The sequence below is a fragment of the Kryptolebias marmoratus genome, linkage group LG15 (genome assembly GCF_001649575.2).
Source record: "Kryptolebias marmoratus isolate JLee-2015 linkage group LG15, ASM164957v2, whole genome shotgun sequence".
Classification (NCBI taxonomy): domain Eukaryota; kingdom Metazoa; phylum Chordata; class Actinopteri; order Cyprinodontiformes; family Rivulidae; genus Kryptolebias; species Kryptolebias marmoratus.
The window spans coordinates 2,460,712-2,486,728 of NC_051444.1; the positions used below are offsets into that span (position 1 = coordinate 2,460,712).

Sequence of the window (26,017 nt, forward strand, 5' to 3'; positions counted from 1 at the left end):
CAGCTTCTTTCAACTAATTTCAGCCTTTTAAACTAATTTCTGCTTCTTTCAGCTTTTGTTCTTCTACCTTATGCAAATCTTCTACAAATCAGCTTCTGTCCCACTTTTTGCATCTTCATTAAACTTCAGCTGTTCAGCATATCTTCAGCCGCTTTCAGCAAAATCATTTAGCAAAAAAAGCATTCACACTGCATTTTCGCAGGAAATGCAACTTCTCTAGTTTATTTTGGTTTTGTCATAATAATTTACTTCCTTTTGATTGTTGTTAAATTCAGTCCTAAAAGAACACATTGAAGTCAGTTTGTTGTATTTATGGTCTTTTTTTTCATCATCCTTGTGATTATGATCTTTGCACGCCAGCATGAAAGGCGGGCAATCATGTTATTGCCTGTGCATGTGCACATATCCGGTAAAATATCTCATGAACCACAGGATGGATTTTAATGAAACTGTCAAGGAAATCATTAAATATACATCTGTAACTGGTTAATATTCGGAGTCAGTTTGATTCAAGATGGCTGCCACACCTAATGAAGCTTAGCAAACACAAAAACTGCTATAATTTAGTCAGTTTTATAAATATTGAGCTAAAATTTGGTGTGATATTAGCTGAGAGTCATCTCTAGCACATAATCTGAGCACAAAGTGATCATGTGAGATCTTTGTTTAAAACCTTAGCATGCATAAAAGAGGGCGATATGCATTCCTGCACCAGTTATGTTGCACGTTTATTGCTTTTTAAAATGAATTAATGGTGCAAATATGGTGAATGTCTTGCATACTTATAATGTGATGTGTATAATTTGTGCATTTCTTTAACAACTTTGGTTGCAATATATTAGCTGTCGATAATCTAAGAAATATATTCAACTCTTTTCAGTGTTTCCTGACTTTAGTTGGTGTAGTGCTGCTAAGTCAAGCCTTTAAAGCCTGTTAGCTGCCTATAATAGGCAGCGCTGCTCCTTTTCTTCACCTGACAATGCCTTCCTTTGAGCCTTGCTCCTTTACTAGTGTTGCTAAAAATGTCCAGGAGTTGGCACAGAAAAGAGAAGTTGCCATTCAGCTTGTGTTCACACTTTGTCCTACCTGAAGGCTATAAGGATTCAATCTTGTGAGCCTGTATTTTTCCAGGATGATAAAAATTCCCATCAGGAAGGAAGCAATGTATTGCACTCGGAGCGTAGAGGTTAGAGAATAATACGTGTCTTTGTGTATCTCACGACAGGCAGGAGCCTATTTCTTTGTGACTCATACTCAGATATTAGATACAGTAAATTTAGGCAACTTTAAATTCCTACAACTACTGTACCCTTTTTAAATTTAATAGGGCAGTGAAGAGGAGGTGGTTTGAAGGTGGGAATTATACGGGTAAAATCATTGCTTTGCCTAAAGGGTGAATCTTTAGTTGACTTACATTAAGTTTTACGGCAACAGCTTCCTAATTTTACAGGGCTCTTTGAAGCAGATCAGCAGTTACATCCAACAAGGAACTTTTAAGCAAATTGTAAAACAAAAGCTGAGGCAGACAGATAAAAAAAACTTGACTGGAAACAGAAAATTCTGGCTTGATAACAGTAGATGTCATCTTGTTCCTCTGACAACACAACAGAGGTTAGGTTCTTTCCCATCTGTTGGTGGTCTTGTTGATGTGCAGCTTTGCCTGAGAAATTTTCAATCATACTAAAAATATATTATTTACAGAATCCCATCTGCATGTCAGCTCTTTGTTGTAATTTTTATCACCTAATAAACCCCTGGATGAATTTTAATGAAAATGTAATCATTCGATGTATGTCTACAACTGATTAACTTTTGGCGTCAACTTGTTTTAAGATGGCTGCCACAACTAATCAACCTTAGAAAACAAAAAAAAAAGACTATAGCTCTGACAATTTTACAGAGATTCATCTAAATATATCTGTAAAAATATCTATTCAGTTGTTTATTGAGGCAATAGCTTAGTCATCTGCAACACATACAACAAATCAAGATCTTTGTTTCAAATTTTGGCATGCAGGCAGCGGGTGATATGCATTCCTGTATAGCATGCTAATTTTTAATTTTCCAATTGTTTAGCTGTTTGCATTAAAAATCACTGCGAAGTACACAGGTTTCTGCCACCATTTATGATGCCAAAGCAATTGCATTTATTTTTTTAGCTGACAAGCAATTAGAAATGCATATCTTTGTCTTTCAAATACAGATTTAAAAAGGCTTTGTAAAGTCAGTTTAAACAAATGTGATACAACTAACTCCAAGTGAAAGGGATTAAAGGAGAGATGCTAAAAAAAAACCAAATCTGTAGTTACAGCACAGTTTAAAAAAGGATGCGTTGTTCTCTCAAGAGGAGTTCGCAAAAACTGTTGTCTGCAGAAAAAAAAAGGTCAGAGAAGCACAGAACACAGTGACCACAAGAAACACATCTGATCTCAAAGCAAACTGCTGTTCTGCAACAACTTCCTTCTCCTTCTGTACATCGCTCCTCTGGGAGTACTCTCCGGATAACACTGTTTTGAGGCCAGAACCAGAGACAGACCCCCAGTGAGTTGAAGTCATGCTTGAGAGATGAAAGTTGCGCTTATGGAACACATTCAGAACTGAAGAAAAAGATGAAAAACAAAACAATAACAAAAAAAGGGAAAAAAATAAACTTTTTTCTTACCAAGCTCGAATGCATTTACTTAGTTTGTTGGAGAGTAAGTGAAACAGCTTTTTCCACAGTTGGGTTGTTGGTTCAGGCAGGTTAAAGTCATTAAAATTGCAACTTATTTCATCAGATAAGCTAACCTCTCCAGCACCTCAATCTCCACTCGGCGTCGTAGAACAGAGATAATTCCGAGTAATGGGACAGAATTGTTTTGTTAATGCCTTCACTGTGTTCTCCAGATGACCTGCAGCAATTCTGCCTTTCTGGTCCTTTCGCTGCAAATTTGTAAAATCTGCTTATTAGAATTATGCCACAAGTGCAGCTGAATTCCTTAAAGCCATTAGTGGCTGTTGAGAATGGTTTGGGCTGGCCTCAGCATCGACTGTAATGACAAGGACAGGGTGCCAGCGAGAATCAATGCCTCTCTGCGGCTCAAGAATTAAACTGTAACAGCAGGACTGCTCCGATTGAGTGCCGTACCACCGTCTTTTTCCGACCACTTAATTGATCAAGGTTGTATTTATCTTGTCACGCGACTTTAACCTAATTTGTCTTGCATTTGTTCACAAAGCACCTTCATTGAACAGCCATGCTAACAATCTATGGTATTACATTCATTTTTCTCTCGCTTTGAACAGAACTGTCTCTAGAGTTTGAGTGTTGCAGGGGCATGTTTTAACTTGTGTGATCTATTAACATATCAAACATAATCTCTGCATTATTTTTACGAAACACACACAGACTTGGTGTGCTTCTTATGGGAGAATATTCTCTATGTGCTGCGCGTCAGAAAACTATTTACAGCACTTCACCTTTTTTTCATATTTTATGTTACAGCCATATTCCAAAATGGATAAAATGTTTTTTTTTCCCCCTCAAAACTTTACACATAACACCTCATAAGAACAAAATGAAAAACGCTTGAAATTTTTGCAAATTTAATAAAAATGAAAACCAAAAATATAACATTTACACAAGTATTTACAGCCTTTGCTCAACACTTTGTTGAAACAACTTGGTAGCATCTACAGCCTTAAGTTTTTGAGTTTGTTGCTACAAGCTTGGCGTGTAATTTTGTGCAATTTCTCCCACTCTTCCTCTCAAGCTCTGTCAGGTTGGATGAGGAGCGTCGGTTCAGCCATTTTCTCTCCGGATATGTTCAATAAAGGTTCAAATCTGGAGAGGGTTATCAACAAGGATGTTTCTACTGCAGTCATCTTTCTCTTGACTCTGACATGTCTCCCAGTTTCTGCTGCTGAAAAACATCCACACAGCATGATGCTGCCACCACTGTGCTTCACTGTAGGAATGGTATAGACCAGTGGTTCCCAAACTTTTCAGCTTCCGACCCATAAAATAACAGTGACAAAGGTGTGTGACCGCATCCAAAACATCCAAAAATGCTAATGACTCTATTAATTAAGGACATAATGACAACACAAACAGTCTTAACATCCATTATGCTGTTTTTAAAATCAATTTATGGACTTGTATTTCAAGTTTTTGTAACAAATATGGTGCAAACATAGCATAAAAACTGTTTTTTATTGTAAGTTGATATCTGGAGATTATCTAAGGACCCTTACTTGGTGTTGAGGGAATCATTGGTATGTAGACCATGTGATGAGCAGTGCCTCATCCTCCAGACATGACGCCTGGCATTCAGGTCAAATAGTCAAACTTTTGTTTCACATTAGTCTTTTAGGTGCCTTTTGGCAAACTCCAGGTGAGTTGTCAGGTGCCTTTTACCAAGGAGTGGCTTTCATCTGACCATTCTGTGATACAGGCCTGATTGGTGGAGTGATGTGGAAATGCTTGTCCTTCTGGAAAGGTCTCTTCTTTCCACAAACCTACACTGGAGCTCTGACAGAGTGACAACCGGGTTCTTGGTCACCCTACCTGAATAAGGCCCTTCTATCCCAGTTTCCTAAACCTGCACAGTGGGCAGCTCTAGGAAGAGTCCTGGTGGTTCTAAACTTGTTTCACTTACAAATAATGTAGGTCGCTATATTCATCGGGACCTTCAATGCTGCTCCAGTTCTGCCTCCATATAAATTAGTAATATTGTGTATTGTGTCGAATATTGATGGAAAACAATTTAATCCAATTTGTAATAAAGCTGTAACATAAAATGTGGAAAAACGTGAAGCACTGCGAGTACTTTTCAGATGGCCTGTATGTTACAGAGCAGCAGGAAGTTTGGAAAAGCAGAGGATTGTGATGAAGTTTGGTCCCTTTGATTTTTTTTTGTTTTTATTTATTTTTTAAAGAAAGCAGGGGAGGCATCATATGTTCTTTACTCTGCAACAATGCGACAATGTCTTTGTAATTGGGTGATATTTTTTACTGCAGTACTTGCTGCGTTCATTTCCATTACAATTCTGTCATAAAATACCCTCCTCATTGTCGTCTACTTAAATGGAATGTCAATACTTAGCGTGTGGAATGGAGGAGCGTGGAAATGGGCTTAATATTGGGACCCATAAACATAAAGTTTAATGCCACCACTAAAGGAAGGGCCAATCGGAGCAAAGCTTTGCAAATCAAAGAATAATAATCACAGATTTTTCTTGCCCAGCCACCCTAACAGCTTAATATAAATAAGTTTGTAGCACCCTCCTGTGCACTTTTATTTTCTAATCATCAACAATTTCCTCCCATTGATTGTTTGCCCCCTCTACCCTACTTGTGTTATATTCCTTTCTATTCCCTTTTTTTTATTATTATTATTGTTTTACTGTTCAGTAATGGAGCATATGCAAGTGAGAGACAAATTGTGAAAAACAAACAGCAAACCCTCTTGGCTAAATCTGATTGTTTTGTATAAAGAAAGGATTGTGTTGTGGAATAAAAGACAACACTGCTCAGCTGATCTCATTCTGATGTCCAGAGGGAAATTCCCCAGATAGGGCCACTTTATGGGCTCATTTGCATCGCCAGAGCTCTGACTGACTGTAAGTCAGCAGACTGCTAAGAAAAAAGAAAGCCGCGCCAGCGCTGGGTGATTATGGCTGTAATATATTAACCGATGGTGAGCAATTTCCAGAGACAAGTCTGATGATGCAGTGATTGATTTTACTGTGTTGTGAGTGTTCATAGCACTACCATAAGTGGAGTGTGCTCATTCTTGTCTATTATCTGTTCAGAGCAATCTACGGTTCTTCCAATGCCAGTTTTCTAAGTCTTCCAATCCATCTCTTGAAACATCCTTTTTTCTTTGAATTTCATGTCAAAGCTCTTTATTTATCTTTGCAACTATGTTGATATATTGATGCAATTAGCTAAATAAACAAGTACGAAATGATTGAAGAAGTGCTTGAATAAGTCATCCACAAACTCTCATTTAAAAAGTATTCCCCCCTCATGAGTGTTGCCACTAGTCACAAGATAAACATCATGTTCTCCCCTTAGCAGTACACACACACACGCAACACTTGTTGAGAAATGAATGTTGTCTTGTGATGTCAAGGAAGAGTGCATACAGTGGTATCTCTAAGGTAATTAAACAGAATTAAAGGTCTGTTGTGACTGCGAAGGGTTGGCAGGGATAGACTAATGGTAAAGCTAATTAAAGTGTGTTTTATCCCCTGAATGAAACTCATCTTCTCTGCCCACGGTATTGAGGCAAGTTCAACAGAGTAGCTTTATGGCTCCAGAAGGACCTTCAGGGGTACATTGTTATTCTTACCTTGACATGTCATTAAAGTTAATTTTCTTCGGGTTCCCAAATGTAGCAACACTGTCCTTTTTATTTATGAATCATGCATGGCATTAAGGTTCTCAAGTTAGGCTCTGGCTTTTCCAAAGAGGACTGAAGTTTTTAGTATGTTACAACAGAGCAGCTGCTACAATAAAACTCAATACTTTTATTTGGTAGACGCTTTTATCAAGAGCCTATATTTAAGTCCAGCCATCACTCCAAAAACCAAACATGAAGACCTCTGAGACCTTGAGAACATTCCCTGAAGAGTTGTAAAAGTTCCCACAGATGAAAAACACATTTTAATCACAAAGGAAATGTGATACCTATGCATATTTGGTATGTTACTTACTAACTCTTTATTTTTTCATATAGGTCTGGTACTTAAGAAGGTGGCTCAGTAACTTCTATACAAATACCATTATTTGCTGCAATTTTGCAACACAAGTTTGTATTGATTATTGAGAAGAATTTCATATAAAAAATATATTATTTGTATTTTCTGTGTCTATAAAGAAAAGTAACATTGGCAATTTTCCATCTATTATCTGCGGCTTGTTCTGGAGTTGGGTCGCTGGGGCAGCAGCTTGAGCAGGAAAGCCCAGACATCTCTTTCCACAGCCACCTCTTCCAGCTCTTCCTTAAGGATTCCACAGAGTTCCCAGGCCAGCTGAGAGACAGTCTTATCAGAGTATCCTGGGTCTTCCCCAAGGTCTCCTCCTAGTTGGACATGCCCGGAACGATCATCTGCAAATAGCAGAAACGGAATCCCGAGGCCACAGAACCAGACCCCTGTCTGCACTGAGAAATTCTGTTCACAAAAGAAATTAACAGAATCGGTGATGACAGGCAGCCTTGGCAAAGTCCAACTCTCACCCTGAAAAGGTTCGACTTACTGCCGGCAATGCGTACCAGACTCTTGCACCGTTTGTATACAGACTGAATGGGTCATAGTAATGGACCTCCAATCTCATACTCACGGAGCACCCCCCCACAGGGTACCTTGAGGAACATTGTTGAATGCCTTCTCCAAGTCAACGAAACACATGTAGACTGTTGGGCAAACTCCCAGGAACCCCTCAAGAGCCCTAGCGAGGGTAAAGAGCTGGTCCAGTGTTCCTCCTGAATCTGAGGTTTGACTATTGCAGGGGTGTCCAATCCTGGTCCTGGAAGGCCACTTATTCTGCATGTTTTAGGTGTTTCCCTAATTTGACACACCTGATTTGAGTGACTGGGTGATTAACATGCTTCTGTAGAGCTTAAAGACCTGCTGAAGCAGGAAAACATCTAAAACTTGCAGCATAGTGGCCCTCCAGGACCAGGATTGGACCACTGGACTATTGAATGGACTCTCTTCTCCAGCACCCCGACTAGATCTTACCGGGGAGGCTGAGGGCGGAGTGAGATTCCCCTGTGATTGGAACACACCCTCCGATCCCCCTTCTTAACAAGGTGAACCACCACCCCAGTCTGCCAATCCAGTGGCACTGCACCCTGGCATTTTATAACAACTAATACACTAAATCTGACTTCATCAATCTGGATCTGGATCGTAGTGAACTGAAATACATCCATCTGGAAATATATAGAATTTTATACAGGATCAAATATAACTATATGAACCTATTTACTTTTTTATAGTGCCCTGAAATGACTTTTGTTGAGGATCTGTGTTATAAATATAAACAGAATTAGATAGAGTACCTCCATTTCTGTACTCTCACAGCAACAGTACTCCCGGACAGTAGAAATCCTCTCTCTGTGCAGATATGGGCCCTGTAAACCTGCGAAGGAATGTCTCAAAAAGTGACAAAGAATCTGAGGTGTTCACTTGACCTCAAAAGTTCCCAGATACCAATCTAATGGGATCTAATGGTATCTGTTGGAAGAAAGCCCAATCAAAAGAGACCACACGCCAAAACCCAGGACCCGTAGATTCTGTTGCTAATGTTGGTGCCAACCACCCAAGGACACCCTTCAATGTACTGTTTTTTTTTCCTTTCCACATTCAGATTAGTAAGAGCTTACTGTATAAAAAAGAACCTAGTCAATATTAAGTGAGTGATAATGTGGTGCAGCTTTCTATGGGCATATAAGGTGACATAAATTTATTTACTTGTAATAGCAGCTACATTTCCCTCACAAAGAATTCAATTACCCAATAGATACCAGCTCCATCAATACCAGTTGATAATGTATTCATCCAATATCCAGTCACTTAGAGGAGTGACATGTCACTGATGACAGAATTGCCAAAAATCTGTCATTTATTTCATTCTCTGCTTCATTTAGATCTCTAAATTACTGAAGTACTTTCAGTGTAGGACTTTTAGTCCTGCTAACCTTTATTTCCTCAGCCTCACAATTCATTTAGTCAATTTAAAACCAAATCAATTTTACTCCAGATGACTATCAATGCCACTATAAAGCAGACTCTGCATTTCTTTGTGCTCCCCAAACTTTAATGATCCGTTAATCTTCAGCTGCAACATTTTGATCTAAGATATTCTGCTTTTCTTCTCTGGTAATAAAAGGTCTATTGAAACCTCGTGCAGTTGCCAGCGCTCAATAAATCTCAATAACCTGTTTTATTCATGAAAGTTATTTTTGTTGTCAGCATTGACAGTATAACATGTGATACTGTCAGCTCCAAACAGGGATTTTACCACAATCAGTCTGACAATGTGAAGTGAAAAATGATCAATTATAATGTTGCCAGCTCTCACTTCCCTTCTCTCTGTCACTTATCACACTAGTGATAAATGGCTAGGTACTAATAAATAATCCCAGATTCTGGGCGGTTTATGGAACACCGCTGCCATTAATTAAAGTGACAGACAAGTGGGATAGTGTATTAAGATGACGCATAATGAGACAGAGGTTCTGAGCAATCCTCAGCCTCTTTTCACCCATTTTCCATTTATTTCTATAGTAATTGCAGGAATTTATGAGGGAAGCTGGTGTGAGAAAAGTTTCTTGTTAAAATGGCCTGAGCAGACTTTAGGATTGGAATGTTGGTTTTTACCCAACAGTTAAAGTAACACCTTTGAAATTCAGCACATATACAGCTCTTTTTTTTATGGCAGTAACAACATACTGTTTTCTGGCAGTTTTAGTCTTTCTGTGTTTGCAATGCACAATAAGTGCACTTTAAATAATATATTATTGGATCTTGCTGTGGCGACTGCTGACCAATTCGTCCTTACCCATTTTGCACTTCTTGGTTGATGATTTGTACCAATTGGGTACGAAACTGTTACCATTTTGCACCAACGCACTTACTGTTTGCACGAGTCCCTGCAACCCTGCATGCAAGTATGCGTTTAGAGGCACCATCTCCATGCAACCCTGCACAGATTTAGCTGTGCTTTCTTGCATAGTTGGCATTAAACTGCAACAGTACAATTTGGCAGAGGGACAAATTGTCTTGCAGCCTGCCCTGCCTGGTGTTGGTAAGGCATCACCAACTGTTACTGGTTTGAACACCTCAAACACATCTCTTTAAATAAAGTATTAACAAAAAATCGATGAAGCGTTTGTGCTTGAGGGTAGAATCTCATTGGGTTGCAGCTGTTGGTGACAAATTGACATTTCTGATAGTTGCAAGGCCTCATTCTCATGTGGCAGGAAGTTTGAACATGCTCAAAAAATTTGTTTGACAAGTTTTCTTTTAAAGTAATTGTTTCAGATGTCTGGAACCCGTCTCAAATCCTTCTCAGTTTAGCTTTTGTTGCTTTACAGTTCTAAAACTGTATTCTTTTTGTTTTTTTGGCAATATGTATGCAAACTTTAGGTAAAAAATTGCCAGTTGTTAGTGCAAACATATTGTTCAGAGTGATTCCAAGTGAAAATTGGCAAAATCTTTTTTGTAATTTTGTCTCTCCAACAAATCCCCTACAGTTACAGTCATGTGATGTACCTTAAGGCATGACTGGTTCTAGTTTTAATGACGTACACTGGACATTTAAAACTTGTATATTTTTTATGGCCAACAAAGAAAACAAACTCATGAGCCATGTAAGACATGACAAATGCAATTTTATAAACTATTTCTAGTAATTTCTAAAGCTGAATGGGGTTTATTAAAACAAATTATAGTTTTGAGTCTGTTTCAACACTTATCATAAATCACTTACAAATTTAACACTTCTTTTATCAAATCTTTTTCCTTTCATTAGTGGAAATGAGAACTAATTTAAACAATATACTTTAATAAGTGCAGTTAAGGGATCTGCCTCAATGATCATTTTCCAACATATAATGATTTATTTATTTATTGATCATTACATATACATTAATCTATCTGAGGATGCATATCTCAAAAGAGAACAGGGCTGGGTCTGGGTTGTGTATATTTACTGAGTATTGCACATTTAATGATCCATTACATTCCCATAAATAACTGCATCTACATAGAAATGTTGTTTATTTCAGAAAATCTGTGGGTGTATGTGTATGTATGCTATTTTCAGGCTGTGAAAGCAGTTTTATTCTAAGAAAAGCAGACAGTCTGACAGGCCGACTGTCATATTGCCATTCAAACATGGCTGAAGCTAACACAGACCTAACAAGGTCTCCACCTGTGTTGACTTGCTAAATAATGCTGTTAGCAACTAATACACTGGTATCCAAGCTATAAACAGAAATAAACAAACAAAAAATGCAAGTGAGCTGACTACTTTTAGAAAAAAAATGGCCTAAATGAGTTTGGCGGACAATATGGTGTTTGCTGATAAGAGGTACAATTTTATATGGGTGCTTCTCCGATAACCCATTTCTTCCTTTCTCTGTTCCTTCTCTGTGTTGTTGTTGGTCATCTGGAAGTCAGTTAAAGACAGTGATTTATGCCTGGGGCTTCATGCAGCACAGCCTCATTACACACAACCATTTTGAGAATCAGCAGATAATTACAGTATATATCATAGACCTCATGGGGCCCAGTAGATTCAGTCCATTCCGATGGCCTGTCACAGGACGGAGGGCCTCAGAAATGGAAAACTACATTCTAATCTCGTTTGCTATTCACTTAATAGAAATGTTTGTTGAAACTGTATGCAAAAATGTTCAATCTGCATTTCACCATCAGATGGTTAAGATTTTTACTGCTTTTACAGTTAATCGAAGATGCTTTGGGTTGTTGAGTTTGTTTAAAGGAAGAAAAATGGCTTTATTAAAATGTTACCACATATTTGCATTGTTTTTGTGCTTATTAACCTCATATTAGGGCTTTTGGACTTCTATCATCTTTATCTACATGTAAATAAAACCTAAACTATAGTCAAGCAATCCTAATAACCCTTTTTTAATTTTTCATGAAGGGGACATTAACTCGTGCCCGAACTGAACTGAATCCTGAATATCTGGACCTTCGTCCGCGAGCAGAGCTGAACCCTGAATATTGGACCCCTTGCACCCCTTTAGTGAGTATCGATGGTCCCGTTTTTAAGTAAACAATCACCAGACTTTCACTTATTGCCAGTTGTTTCATTGCATCATATCAGATTATTCTGTGCACCATTTTTGCACCAGCATCCCATGCAAAGGTGCATGTATGTTTCATTTGGCAGTGATTCCCCTCACTCTCATCTCCATCCTTGTTCTGAAATGTTCCAGTATCAGACACCAACAGTGTGTGCTTTTTTCACATTCTCTCCTCCCTCTCTTTACAATGTTTAAATGTGTTTTGCCTCTGAGTAGCAGTGACATATTGTACTTAGAACATCATTAAATCCAGGGCCTAATGCGATGCTAATATTCTTGCCATTTTTTTCCTGAGCAATAAGTATTTGTCTCATTACCTCCATGCTTGGGAAACACAGTGCTTGATAGTCATCAGGGGGCTTAGAGGAGGTTTGCTTGTGTTGCTTTGCTTGCACACTGGTGAATCTTAATGATGTCAGTTTTTCTTACTCTCTGTTATCAGATACAGTTTATCAACATGGGGCGGGGCGAGGGGGGAGATTGGACTCTAACCATAATCTTCCTCCACTGCTCAATGCAGTGCCAAGTTTATTTTTTGCTCTTTTCATGACGTGGAACAATTTGCTGTCTGTGAATTCCATTTTTACCAATAAGTAGTACACGCAGTGATGGGAGATGCTCACTGTATTGTGAATACAAATAATTTTAGAGCAAAATCGTGTAAGTATTGTTTCTCTGACTTCACATACACTCCCCAGCCATCTAATTAGGTCTACCTGTGTTAGTTGTTTAAGACAAATAGCTAATCAGCTAATAACATGACAGCAACTCAATGCATTTAGGTATTTAGACATGGTGAAAACGACTTGAAGTTCAAACGGAGCATCGGAATGGGAAAGAAAGGGGATTTATAGTACTTTGAATGTAGTACTGAAATTTTCAAGCACAACTATCTCTAGTATTTACAGAGAATGATCTAAAAAAGGCAAACTGTCTAATGAGTGGTAGTTGTGTGGACAAAAACGCCTTGTTGATATTTCCAAAACATTGGTGAATCTGGCCCATTAAGGCAAAAGGAGACCCAACCAGGAACGAGCAAGGTGTATCTAATAAAATGGCCAATGAGTGTAAATCACCGTTTTTGACCATTTATTGGGTCACATTTTGGGACGATAGTAAAGTTATTATTTTACTCTATCTAGCAGTATGTTACTGGTATTACACAGTTATAATAATCAGCAATTTTTCTATTTGATTACTGTAAACATACACTTAAAATAGTTTTGAGTGTGACACATAATTATACTAAATATTAAAAAAATTGAAAAGCATGACAAAGACAAAACCTCTTGGACACACCAACAAGAAACACTTTTATCCAGATTAAATGTGATTATTAATGGAATTAGAAAAGTGACTGCAGTAAACCGGTAGTGTACATAAAGCATTTAAATGTAATTTATAGTTATGAAACCCAGAAAGTTATTGTTGTGAACAACTGTAAGTCAACTGAAATTCATGACAGAGAATCTATACTTTGTAATTTCTGTGTTCATTTTCCTTTAGCACGTTTTAAGGTCATTGCTCAGGCATTAGAGAATCTGTTGTTAAATATTGATTGGGATTTTGTGAGCAAGCTCCACAAAATAAAAGACAGAGGAGTCAATTTGGCAATATGGCTTTCGAACTTGATATATTTGCATTTCTAAATGTACGGTTGAGGAAACACTTGTATGTATTTATTTTTCATGAAGCAGTAATGCGCACAAAAGTTGCACCCTTGGTTTGCTTTGCATTAAATATTTAATGCTTGTTGTGCACCCATGGGTCCACTATCAGCAAATGGGGAAAAGCTAACGAGGCAAAGGTGTAAACACAACGCAGTCCCTTTTACCCATACTCCCTTGGTGTCCTCGGGCACACTGCTGTGTTGTGCAGCCACATTTTACTGGAGCAGCTGCAGTCAGCACCGTCAACAGGTCAACAATTCCTCAGCATGCCACTTGAACCATTAGTTTGTTGAAAAAGTCACCAAGAGTTACTTTTGTTTCAGTCTTGTGTTGGCAGTTAATGCAACGGAGAAGAAAAAAGACTCAGTCTGAGTATATTTCATGAGCAGAAAGCAATTATAAAAACTGGACTGTATCTAAGCCATTTGTGTGCAGCTTTTTTAATTGGTTGGATGGCCTAGTTTTTACAACTTTGTTCCTCTTTTAATACATCCATGACTGTAAACACACAATACCTCTGTAGATCAGACACCTACAGTCTACAAAATTTAGGAAATAAAGAAAAATCTGAATAATTTTACTGTCAAAACTGGAAAGTTCACTATGCAGCTTTAAGGCCGATGTCCTGAGCGAAGGACATGCTGTGGGAGCAGGAACAAGTTTTTTTTCTTTCAGTCTTGCACATGGGATTGGTGTTTTAGGAGCCCCTACATGGTATCTTTGAAAACTGGGATCCAGAATAAAAAAGTCTTTAAACGCCACCCTGGCATTTCCGTGTAGACAACCTAAACACAACCTTTTGAAAACTATGATGTCATAGACCCACCTCTAACCTAACCTACAACTCAAAATGTGACAGACGTGACAACAGTAATGACAGATTACATTCTTGAGTTTGGCAAAATCTTTATATACTGTATTACTTCAACAAGGCTGATGAATAATATTGTCTTAAATAAAGCAGAACAAAAATAAAACCTTATTATTACAACATATAATCTAAAATCCCTTCATTGAACTGTCAACAACCCAAAAATCAATGCAGCAAAAAACAAACAAAAAAAAAAACAACTAAAATTTGTTTGTTTTTTAATAGTTGACCCTGTTGAGACTTTTGAAACTAGGCTAAAGACCCATCTGTTTTCCTTAGCGTTTGATTCAGGTTTTATGTTTTGTGTTTGTATTTTATTTTAACTTGTTCTTTTAATATATTTTTTTATTTCTTTGCTTTTATTGTTTTTCCTTTTTGTCTGACTTTGGTCAACTTCTGTTGTTTTTATGTGCAAAAGTAATAAAATTAACATTATTATAGAATCATCTTTAATATCTATATTTGATAATGGTATGGAATTTTCACAATTTAAATTAAACTTAATTCCACCGATTATTTCAATAAACAGGAAAAGAGCCTTTTGTTTAAAGAGCTCAACAATATTTTCTAAGAATACAAGCCCACAGTTAATACAGCATGTTGCCACTTGCAAAATATATCATATCACTTTTTCTTATTAAATTAAAACATCCGTTGAGTTGTATTAACAAGTTTTGTAGTCTTTCTTTATTAACCTGAGACATTTTCCAAACAATAAATGGTTGAGGATAAATGAGACAACGTATGTTTTGTATCTCCCTAAAGCTCACAAAGACAGTATTTGGACTTTAGCCTGATTTAATGAAGAGAATTTCTCACTGATTTGCCCTAAGCCGTATTCAAGAGGATATCTCTGCGGCTTTGTTAAAGCACTGTGCTGTTTGCTTATTGGGCCTCACCGGACTAAAAAAGGCTCAGAGACAAACACGCGCATGCGCACGTATACGCACGTTGACTCACACAGGCCCTTTTCTTCTCGCCCAAGAGGGAATGATGACTCTCATTATCGCCTCAAAGTAAGATGGCCACGGTGTCCCTACTCAGCAGCCTATTAAGTTACCAGACAGCTTTATTGTATTGGTGTTCGATAATTTCCTTTCCTCTGTCATTCGGAGTGCATCAGGGAGTTGTTGCATGGGGGGGTAGTGGTTGGAAGAGGGGCATGAGCTGACGTGAAAAGGCACAGCTGGCGGAAATTACTCGCTCCTATAGGTGGCGAGTCCTTGGGCTGATTGTTGAGCAGTCCTTGGCCACTCAAACACCTTTTTTCATTAATGGGTTTATGATAATCCAAGTTGTGTGGAAAAGAATGGGGCGGTTGCATTTATAAGGTAAACTAAGCACTTCACACAACAAACAAACAAACAAACTGCATCTTAACAGTGATGGGTTCTGCAGGAAGATAACCGGAGAGGTCACTTCAGAGGTCACGCACACGTCCCATTGATTTATTGGGAGGTTTTCACTTTCTGGGCCCTGGACGCTAATGAGTCGATATTTTTACTGTTATGTTGTGAAAATTGATTTTAAAAATTATTTTAAGGTAAACTAAAAACATATTTAAAATTAAAGACAGATTTCCTCATGTCTCCTGCAGCGTTTCATGACAAACTTTGGTCAGTCAGAGTGTGTGTTGGGAATGACTCTCAGCTACGACCACATCGAACTTTAGCTCAATCTTTATAAAACTGTCTGAGTTACCCCTTTTTAAATTTGCTAATTTTTGCTTTGCTTGAATTATGTTGACTTGAACACCTAATCAGTTATAGATGTACAACCAGTGATTACTTTGAGTTTCGTTAAAATCTGTTCAGTGATTCAATCTGCACTCAAACATCCCTCTCTTTTGGCTTTATGGCACCATTTTCATGTCTTGTTTTTGACAGATTTATTAGATTTGCACCCAAAATAAACATAAACACCAATTACAGACAAGAGTTTTAAAAAATATATGAACGATATAAAGAAATCCAAAAAGACTCATCTGAGTGGACACTGAGATGATATCTGAAACTATTCTTTGACGTGTCACGGTGAAGACTGAAAATGAAGTAACTCAGAGTACAGTTACAGGGTTTACACGCCAGTTAAATGTATTTCTTTGAAATGTACTTATTGACCAGACGAGGAAATCAAATTAGCAAGATGCTATACATGCCTGCTGCATTTAATGCTGACAATTTTCAGACTTTTGAAACACACTGGAGTGTTAATCCTGTTTGGATATGAACTGATACGAGAGGAGAGTAAGGGGCTTGGGAAATGGAGCATCCTGTGCTGCTACAGTAACACCACTTTGTAAGATGCAATTTATAAAGAACAGAGCAACGAAGGAGCTGCGGCTCTTTGTAGCATTCATCTGCTGACAGATTTCAAATAGTCAAAGGAGATACTTTTTTTTTATTATAACATCCATTTGCAAGTCCCACAAATGTAAAGATGCTTTCCAAATTCAGGCATTACCATTATTGTTAAATGATTTTAACAAAAAAATAAGAAAAGAGGCTTGTGCATTATAAAAACATCATTTTCCAATGTGTCCTATAAACAAAACAAAATATTTAGACTATTTCACTCTTTAGTTTTGTCTAAAGGAACTTTAAGGCAAACAATTTAGCAGTGTTTTTTTTTAATATATTTATTTGTTCTCAATTCTTTTTCTAGAAATGCATCCATCCAGTTTGTTTTAATCTTAGGCACAGATTCACAACACAAGTTACATAAGGGCTCCAAACCAAACAAAAACAAACAAACAAACAAACAAAAAACTCTTAAATCATAAATTTTATCGCGTCCAAAACAGATGCAGATCCGTGTCCAAGTTCAGTCAGTTTAATTCATAATAATTATGAGTTGCCAGTTAGTAAAAAACCAGCAGATTGGTCAAATCTTCACAAAATCTCTAAATAAAATTTGCATTTAACTGGGACTTGAATGTGTCACGACTTTCAGGAAATATTTATTGGATGCACATTTACAACTCAGCAAAAGAGATTATTTAAATAGTCTGTCAGTGACAGCCATGATAGTTTTCGTCTCTCACCGCGCCTGTAATCAGTGAATTACTGTAAACTTGGACTGAATTTCAATCTACTGAAATTTAACAGCTGATCTGGCCTTCTGCTCAGCCTTTTTGTTTTCTCCGTTAATTTATTTGTCATTGATGTGAACGTTCTCGTCACATAGGTGTGCAGCAAGAGTGTTTTGACATTCCAGTTAAAATATGTGAATGGAGGGAACAAAAACGAAGCGCAGAAAGGTATCTGTTTGAAATGTTCTGTCGACGGGACCGAAGTGAACAACCTTGATGGTCTTGTGTGCAGTTTTGTGCTGAGAAGCCATGAATCTCAGCACTCATGTGGATGTCAGTTTGGTAAAACCCATCGAAGCATTGTTGCGGAAGAAGCACAAGCCCGCCATGGCAACAGCATTCTGTGAAAACCGCAGCCTCTTTCAGGAAGTTAAGGACCACAAAACTGCTTATGAGCATTTCGGCGAACACAATAGAGCCCAAGGTGTTTCTGCCTCTTTTTATTCCCCATTAAAACCGAGTGGTTAATGTTTTTTAAGAACTAAAATTTCTCCTAAAATCCAAGAAAACAGGTGCTTTGATGTGAGATTTTCTCCATTTATCTGTAATTTCATAAAGTGAAAAAAAAAAATAAATCAAAACACAACCTCTCTTAAGCTCTGAATAGTTCTTCGCAGCAGGACTTTGTTGAAAATATGATTTTTTTTTCTTTTGAAAAACAAATAAAAGAAAATCTTAACTGTAGCCCTGTATGCCGTTTTCTGCAGCAAGCCTTTCTTATTCAGTTTTGGAAAATTGCCGTGAGTTTTACGCTCTCCGTTTCCATCCAAACTTTACGGGTGAGATTAAACAGTGATCCTCGGAGGGCTGCAGTTGTCATCGAGAGCTTCAGCCTGAGACAATATCTCAATCAGGTACGGCAGGGAAATGTGCTGTGGACTGCAGAGTGGAAAGATATGATAAAAAAAAAAAAACAGGAGGAAAGTCCTGGGGCAATTTCAGTTTATATGAAACCAGTCCAGCTCTGTCCTAAAATTCAAACTGTTATTGCTTCTTTACATTATCATGCTTTATTCAGTCTTTTTTGCCACTACTGTACTGATGCTCTACTCATGATAATAAATATATTGTCAATTTATTTTATTGTAATACAAACTATTTTAAAATATTTGTGTATTTTCTCTTTCTTGCCTCACAAAAAATTGCTTTTTTTTGCCAGAGTTTTAGACTAAGCTTATTGACTCATAGTTAATCAGTCGTATTTTCAATGTTTCCTTTCTAAAAGTTTTATTAAAATTCACCCAGTGGTGCGTGAGATATTTTGCTAACGGACACATGCACACACTTTGTTTGTCCTGTCCTGTGTGGCACCAGTTGTCCTCACACATTCTGAGCAATCAATGAAATTTTAACTACTTGCCCAAACTCCCATTGAGGTCAGGCATAATGGAAAAAGCCTTGATTAAACTGCAGTGGCTTCGTGTGACACTCTTCTTCCTGTTCCTACCGTTTGACTTTCCATGAAGGTCAGATCTGCCATTAGCTAGATCAGCCTAACGCCGCCTGCCCCACCTCTCCACTCCGACTCTTCTCATCTCCCCCTCTCCTCCCTCCTCCGCCCCCTCTCCAAAGCCTGCAGGGAGATGTGATGGAGCTAAATTTATCTTCACACAAACCAAAGCAAAGATGTTAAAAAGAGAACTCCTGCCAGCTCGGCGACTGGCTGCTGATTGTGATCAACTTCACCTTTGCTGGGCGTCTGTCAGAAAAAAACATGCACCAGTTTCTCCTTTACCCTTTTCTCTCTCTCTTTTATCCTCAACATGGCCCTCCCATCCCTTGTTTTATTAACAACAGAGCTGGTGGCTTGTGATAACTGGTCACTCCTCTAGGCGTTGAAAGGCAAGGACACTCTATTATCCCAGTGAGATGGATGGGCTGAAATAATGCCTGCAAGTGGTAGAGGCTGCCAAATCCTCCAGTCTTAAAACTGCTTTGTCTCTGACATGGAGGAACATTAGAGAGAGGGCCAGGTTCTTAGATACAAAAATCACTTGTGTGAATGCAACACGGGGAGAGAAAAGGATGGACGCAAAAATGCACATCGCACTTGTTATCGTGAGGATTTCAGAAACGGTACAATCAACTTTATCTTTGAATATTTAAAAAACTAGATGCAGTGTGATTGCTGAGTACTGAAGAAGCTGAAACTGTTAAAGAACAGAAGCTAAAAGGATCAAAATGGCTGCTAAAAGCTAAAGCAAGCAAACCAGTAGCTAACTGGTAAAAATAGCAAACGGCTAACTAACAGCTCAAAGTAACAAATTTGTAAATAAAGGTGAATTTTTCAAAAAGTGCACAAGTTACAAAAACAGAACATCATGGCACCCATTCTGGTATGTGGAACAAGTTAGATGCTGTCAAATGTACGGGGGGCAGAAAAACAATAGTGTAAATGCTGAATAAATGCTTAGAAAACATGAGTTGCTGTCAACAGCTATAGCAGAAATCCCAGAGCCCTGCTGACAGTCTTCTTTATTCTGATGATGTGTATGACAGACTAAAAGAAGAAGAGGGAATACTTTGTCGACATAAAAACTATGAACATGAATTATTAATGTGGAAGATGGGTTTTCAGCCCAATTGCAGGGTGAGATGTCAATTACCCCCCTAATTATCAGTGACCTTTACCCAGATTTCAATTCATTTAACAGTATGGAGCCCCTGTGGAACCAGTTTCACTGCATCACACAGTTGTAGTCCTTCTTGTCTTTTATTTTATTTAAAGAAACAGAAAATATATCCAAAAATGGGTAAAGAAAATGAATTAATGGATGGATGGATGGATGGACTTCAAGTAGTGGAAAGTCTTGTTCACATTATTGAGTTGGTGATGGATTGACGTAGTAATGAGGGGATATAATGATGTTGTAATGGTCCATCTATGGTCCAACGCTCATCTATGGTCTTAAGGATGGACTGTAACCAAAAGAGTGAGATCTCCTCCTCCTTTGTATGGTGGTCAGGCTCAGTCTTAAGCCAGAAACAGTTATTTATGTTTGTCTGCGTTTGTGTACTGTTTCCATTACAGCCAAAGGTGTCAGAAATGCACTGAAGCATGTTTCATCCCCTGGAGATACTGTGAGGAGCTCCATCATCTGGAGGGAGCTTGAAGCAGAGCCGCTGCTCCTCCTCCTTGAAAGGTGTCAGCTGAGGTGGTTAAGATATCTCTGGAATGCTTTCCTCTAGCAGGAGACTGAACACTCTGGAGGGATTATGTATCCTCTCTGACCTGGGAACACCTTGGGATCCCCCAGGAAGAGCTGGAGAATCACAGGGGAGAGGGATATATGGGTTTCCCTCTTGGACTCAAGCACAGATTAATACAAAAAAATGGGTGGATGTATTATTATTAGCAGAGATAATAACACTGCATCCCAATATTCTATTATTTAATCTTTGATTTTATTCTTCTCTGTTAAAAATGCGGCATAATGGTTCTTGTCATCTTGAATCTAAAGCTCTGAGCCAGAAGGTTGTTCTCGTTTGTTCTGCAGTCTGCATGCTCTCTTTATTGCAGACCACAGTTGGATGATGGATTTTGTTCATTAATTAAACATATTTCTAAAAGTGAAAGTACACACTATGTTAAGGATCACTACCTCTGGATCTTTTTTAGAAATAGGCATTCAGCAATGTGCAAGGACAGAATGAAAGTGGCCAATGAAGGTTCAAAGCTACACAATTAAACACATTTTTACTCACTAGCAAAAGTACACAAGTACAAACTGCAAGAAGAAAGAAGCCCTGAAACAAGACTTTACTGTTCCTGAATCAGCCTATTTTTTAAGAGACTAAAAGATGACTATTTGTGAGCAGCAGTATGGATTTATGCCAAGAAAGACCACCACAGATGCCATCTTTGTTTTGAAGATGCTGATGGAGAAGTACAGAGAGGGTCAGAAAGAACTTCATTGTGCTTTTGTGGATTGAGAAAAAGCATCTGACAGGGGGCTGACGGAGGAGGTGTGGTGTTGTATGAGGACATCTGGAGTGGCAGAGGAAGTATCTTAGACTGGTACAGGACATGTATGAGGACAGCAGGACAGTGATGAGGTGGAGGAGGGACTGATAGCTTCAATGTGGAGGTGGGAGTGAATCAAGGATCGACTCTGAGCCCCTTCTTGTTTGCTCTGGTGATGGACAGACTAACAGATGAGGTCAGGCAGGAATCTCTGTGGATGATGATGTTTGCAGAGGACATCATGATCTGTGGGGAGAACAGAGAACAGGTGGAAGAGAGCCTGGAGAGGTGGAGGTTTGCACTTGAAAGACGAGGGATGAAAGTCAGCCACAAGACAGAGTATCTGTGTGTGAATGAGAAGGAGGCAGGTGGAACAGTGAGGCTACAAGGTCAGAGGTCACAAAGGTGCAGGACTTCAAGGACTTAGGGTCGACTGTCCATGAAAACGGGGAGTGTGGTGAAGAGGTGAAGAAGAAAGTCCAGGCAGGATGGAGTGGATGGAGAAAAGTTTCAGGAATGATTTGTGACTAAAGGGTGGCAGCAGAGGTCAAAGGAAAGGTTTACAGATGGCGGTGAGAGCAGCCATGTTGGACGGTTTGGAGACAAAAACACAGGAGACAGAACTGGAAGTGTCAGAGCTGAAGATGTTGAGGTTCTCCTTGGGAGGGACGAGGATGGACAGGATTAGGAATGAGGTCATCAGAGGTCCAGCACAGGTTGAAGGACTGGGAGATAAAGTTAGATAGGACAGACTGAGATGGTTTGGACATCTGCAGAGGAGGTACAGAAGGATGTTGGAGACAAAGAGGACATATATGGATGCAATTAGAGAGGACATGGAGAACAGAGGACACAGAAGACAAAGTTAGATGGAGGAGGAGGACTCGCTGTGAAGATGCCTGAAAAGAAAACAGCTGAAAGAAGAAGACTCTTATAAAATGTCCATCTGTCATCTCGCCAAGAAACATAAAGCTGTGAAGTTTATCCCTGCTGCAACTTGTTTTTCTACTGAAAACTCATTGTTCACGCTTTTTTAATTGACTTAAGGAACACTCATTGCGGTATCTCTCGTACTGGTGTCTTGTGCATGTATATAAGGTTATTATAGGGGGAAGCGTGTTAAGTCATTTGTTATTCCTGACTTGCTAATAAACATGTTCGCTTTGGGTGCGGCCTGTAGCTTCAGATTGATATTCCTGCTACATCTTACAACTGTATACTCCAATTATAGCTGCACACCTCATTATCCTAAGAGGATGTGAATTTGAGATGAATTTGGGAAAATGAAGAAAAAAAAAAACCTGTGGAAGACAAAAAACAAAGGAAAGGAAATTGTTGTAAATATACTGTTAGCTGCACAAGATTTTTTGCTTTATGAAACATGCATGTGCAGAGGATTTGGAATCAATATGTCACAAAAATAAAGAAAAACTGGGCCTAAAATTATACCTAAAATGTACCTGAAAATTATACTGTTTATAGATAATTGGATGTTTCAAGTAAAGGACAAAGGGAATAAAAACACAAAGGTATTTAACCTATTTGCCCCGGTTATTCAGAACTATGCTTATTTTGCTTTTTTAAGCAATAAATAGTTATTCTTCACACATATAACCCTGTGTGTTTCTGCCAAGGAAAACTTGATTTTGCTAATTGGTAGCAAAGCTGTTAATTGGTGCTGCAGAAACGGGAAATGATAAATTAGAGCGATCTCTCTTGAGAAATATCTGTTTGACCTTATTTTTCACCTTTGTCCATTGTTTTTTTTTCTTCTTATCTAACTGCAGAGACAGCATCGTAGAACAAAAGGTACAATATGACAAACATGTTATACAGTACATTTGACAAACTTATATAATAATAATAATAATCAATGTACAACTGATTGTAAAAGGGGTGGAAAAGCACTTCAGCTGCTGTTGAAATGCGATCATATGAAACCTTTCTATGAGGTTGTTCTATATTTGTGAGTGCTTTTATTTGCAACTCTACCTTGACATCAATGGTATAAGACATCCTTCTGCTTGTTTGTTTTGTCTCTGGTCTCAGCAGCAGTTCAGGAGCCAGAACCCACCAAAAGGGATTGGTTCATACAGTTAGGCAGCAGCAGTGTGCACTTTAACTTAGAGAACAGATTGGATTTAGGTCCAACTGAGAATTGCAGTAATATGGATTGGTGATACTTGTCCAAACTAAAAAAAAAGAGTAGCATTTTTCCTGAGTGAATGCAAACGGCTGCTGCTTTGCATGCCAAAGTTTTAAACTGAGATACCTTGTGATCTGTTAGCACTCATATTATGTGTTGCAGACAACCACACCACACTGTAGCTCAGTATCTGTAAAAATGATTGACGCATAGTCACTTCAATTAGCTGTGTTGGCCATCTTGTATCAGGTTGACTATAAAGGTTAATCAGTTTTTTTTATATTCAATTCAGTTTATTCATATAGTGTCAATTCAGAACAAAAATCATCTCAGGGCACTGTACAAAAATAAAAAATAAAGTCCAAATCCTAAATGCACCTCACATCCAATGGTTATTATGAAATAATAATTAGTAATTGCCTCCCATTCTTCTTTTAGAAACTCTAGGAACCACAAATAAACCTGCAGTCTGAGAGCGAAGTCCTCTGTTAGGAAAATAAGGAACAAAAAGATCTTTAATAGAAGATGGAGCTTGGTTGTTGACAGCTTTGTATGGTGGTAGGAAGATTAAAAATTCTGTATAATATAAAAAATTCAGAGGTTCGTTGAACTCCACCTACTGGGTGTGCGGTGGCTCAGTGGTCAGTACTACCACCTGTAATCCTGAGGCTGCAGGTTCAAGCCCAGGTTGCGGCAGAAATCTTTCATGCGCGTTTGCCCGCTGTGGCAACCCCTGAAGAAGAGGTTATCTGAACGAAAACAACATTCAAATCTACCCACTGGTTCATGAGATATTTCGTCAACAGTCACACAGACACAGGTAAATACACGACTGCCTGCCTTTCATGGTGGCGGGTGATAATTATTGAGGTCAGTGTGAGGATCAAATCTGAATTAAACTGAAGAATTCAGATTACTTTACAGTTTACGATAATAAAAAATGTGAGCGCTTTTTAATCTGTATGTTCAGCACAATGTTGTGTCTACACTTAGATGCTTCCTTTCTGTACATTTTTGTGACTATATATTTACATCCAGCTTTTCCGCTGGAATTTCATTTAATCTCCCACAAAGAACAGCACTTCAAAGATGGGTTAGTAATCTAACACGCCATACAACACACAAAAAAAAGCAAAAATCTCTTCATGAGTGTTTTCTGTAGCTGCGAGCACATTATCTCTTCCAGCCGTGCTACCTCTTCTCAGTGCCCAGTCATCCCCTCAAATGATTTTCAATTGTCAGACACTTTAGCAGCTTTAAACTCTCTGTCACTCTACAACAGCGGCATGCTGTGCACCTTGGGAAATACAGTGCACGCAATTTATCAGGGGAAATCATCATCAAAAACAAATAGAGCAAGCAAAGAAGAAGCGTCAGCGATGAAATATCCAAATCTGTGGAACATCCCCATCTCACCGTCGCTGCAGTTCTTCTTCTGCAGAGTTCAAGTTGTTCACTCAAACCTCAAAAACTGACAAAGAGCTTTTATTTATTTATGCAGAATTGAGAAATCGGTGCATTTTAGAGAAACACAATCCACTTGATTGTTTTTGACAGAAGATTTTGATTTTGCTAACAAAGTGGGTCTGATGTGATTTTTTTTATTATTTTTTTTTCCCCAATCGTTGAGATGTTTTGTAGGAAAGAATTTTTAAACTCTTTCTATCCAAACAAAACTTCCTAATGTCTGTTGTTTCTGCACACTCGGTGTTACAACAGCTGTCTTTTCTCTTCACTGCAGAGAAACGAGTTCTTCAGAAGCTGGATTCACTTATTTGTTCAGTAGAAACTGTTTACCGCCTGAATTGGATTTAACAGAGAAGCATTGCCTGGTAAAATGTTTGTAGTTGGCACATTTTGGATAAATAATTCCCCAAAATGGCCACAATGCAAATTAAAAAAGAAAATAGTAGTTTGCTGAAGCTACAAACATTTTAAAACATTTTAAACATCATACTGAACTGGACAGCCTGCACATTTATACTACTGAATTCAAGGAAAACTAAAACAATTGTTTTTGGTCCCAAATATTAAGAGGCAAAAAGAATCCAAGATCACAAGATGGCCAGGGTGAGTTAACTACTTAAAATTATACGCTTCAGATGCAGAAAATCCAGATTTTTTCCTAAACCACACTTTGCAAATCATTAAACTCAACATTCAGTGAAAAGATTTCATAATATGATCATGAAATCTGGAGGTTGAAAGACCGAAGGCTGTCTGTGTGGCAATTAGATAAAAAAAAAATAAACGGGAAGTAAAATGAGCCAAATTGATGGACTCTGCGAAATAAAGCAGGAGGTTAACTAATGGTTATAAACAAACTGATTATAAAGCCCGAAGACACAAATCATGAACTTTGATTCTTCAGAGATTATTTCTAACCACATCTGATCGTTTCATTTCACTGATTTGCAGTTTGGCCTTTAGTCGTCTGAAAGTCCTCA

The 26,017-nt window shown here is 38.3% G+C and overlaps 1 protein-coding gene across 3 annotated transcripts in view; it reads left to right on the plus strand.

Annotated features, from left to right (window-relative positions):
* LOC108251454 (protocadherin-9) overlaps positions 1 to 26,017 on the plus strand; it is a 234,960-nt gene that overhangs the window by 60,096 nt on the left and 148,847 nt on the right. For 2 of the 3 annotated variants that reach the window (XM_017441775.2, XM_017441790.2), the window contains exon 3: positions 11,666 to 11,767. The exons of the other annotated variant lie outside the window; for it this stretch is intronic. In XM_017441775.2, the coding sequence (XP_017297264.1) occupies positions 11,666 to 11,767 (102 nt within the window). The remainder of the gene's footprint in view (positions 1 to 11,665; positions 11,768 to 26,017) is intronic. 3 annotated transcript variants of the gene reach the window in all.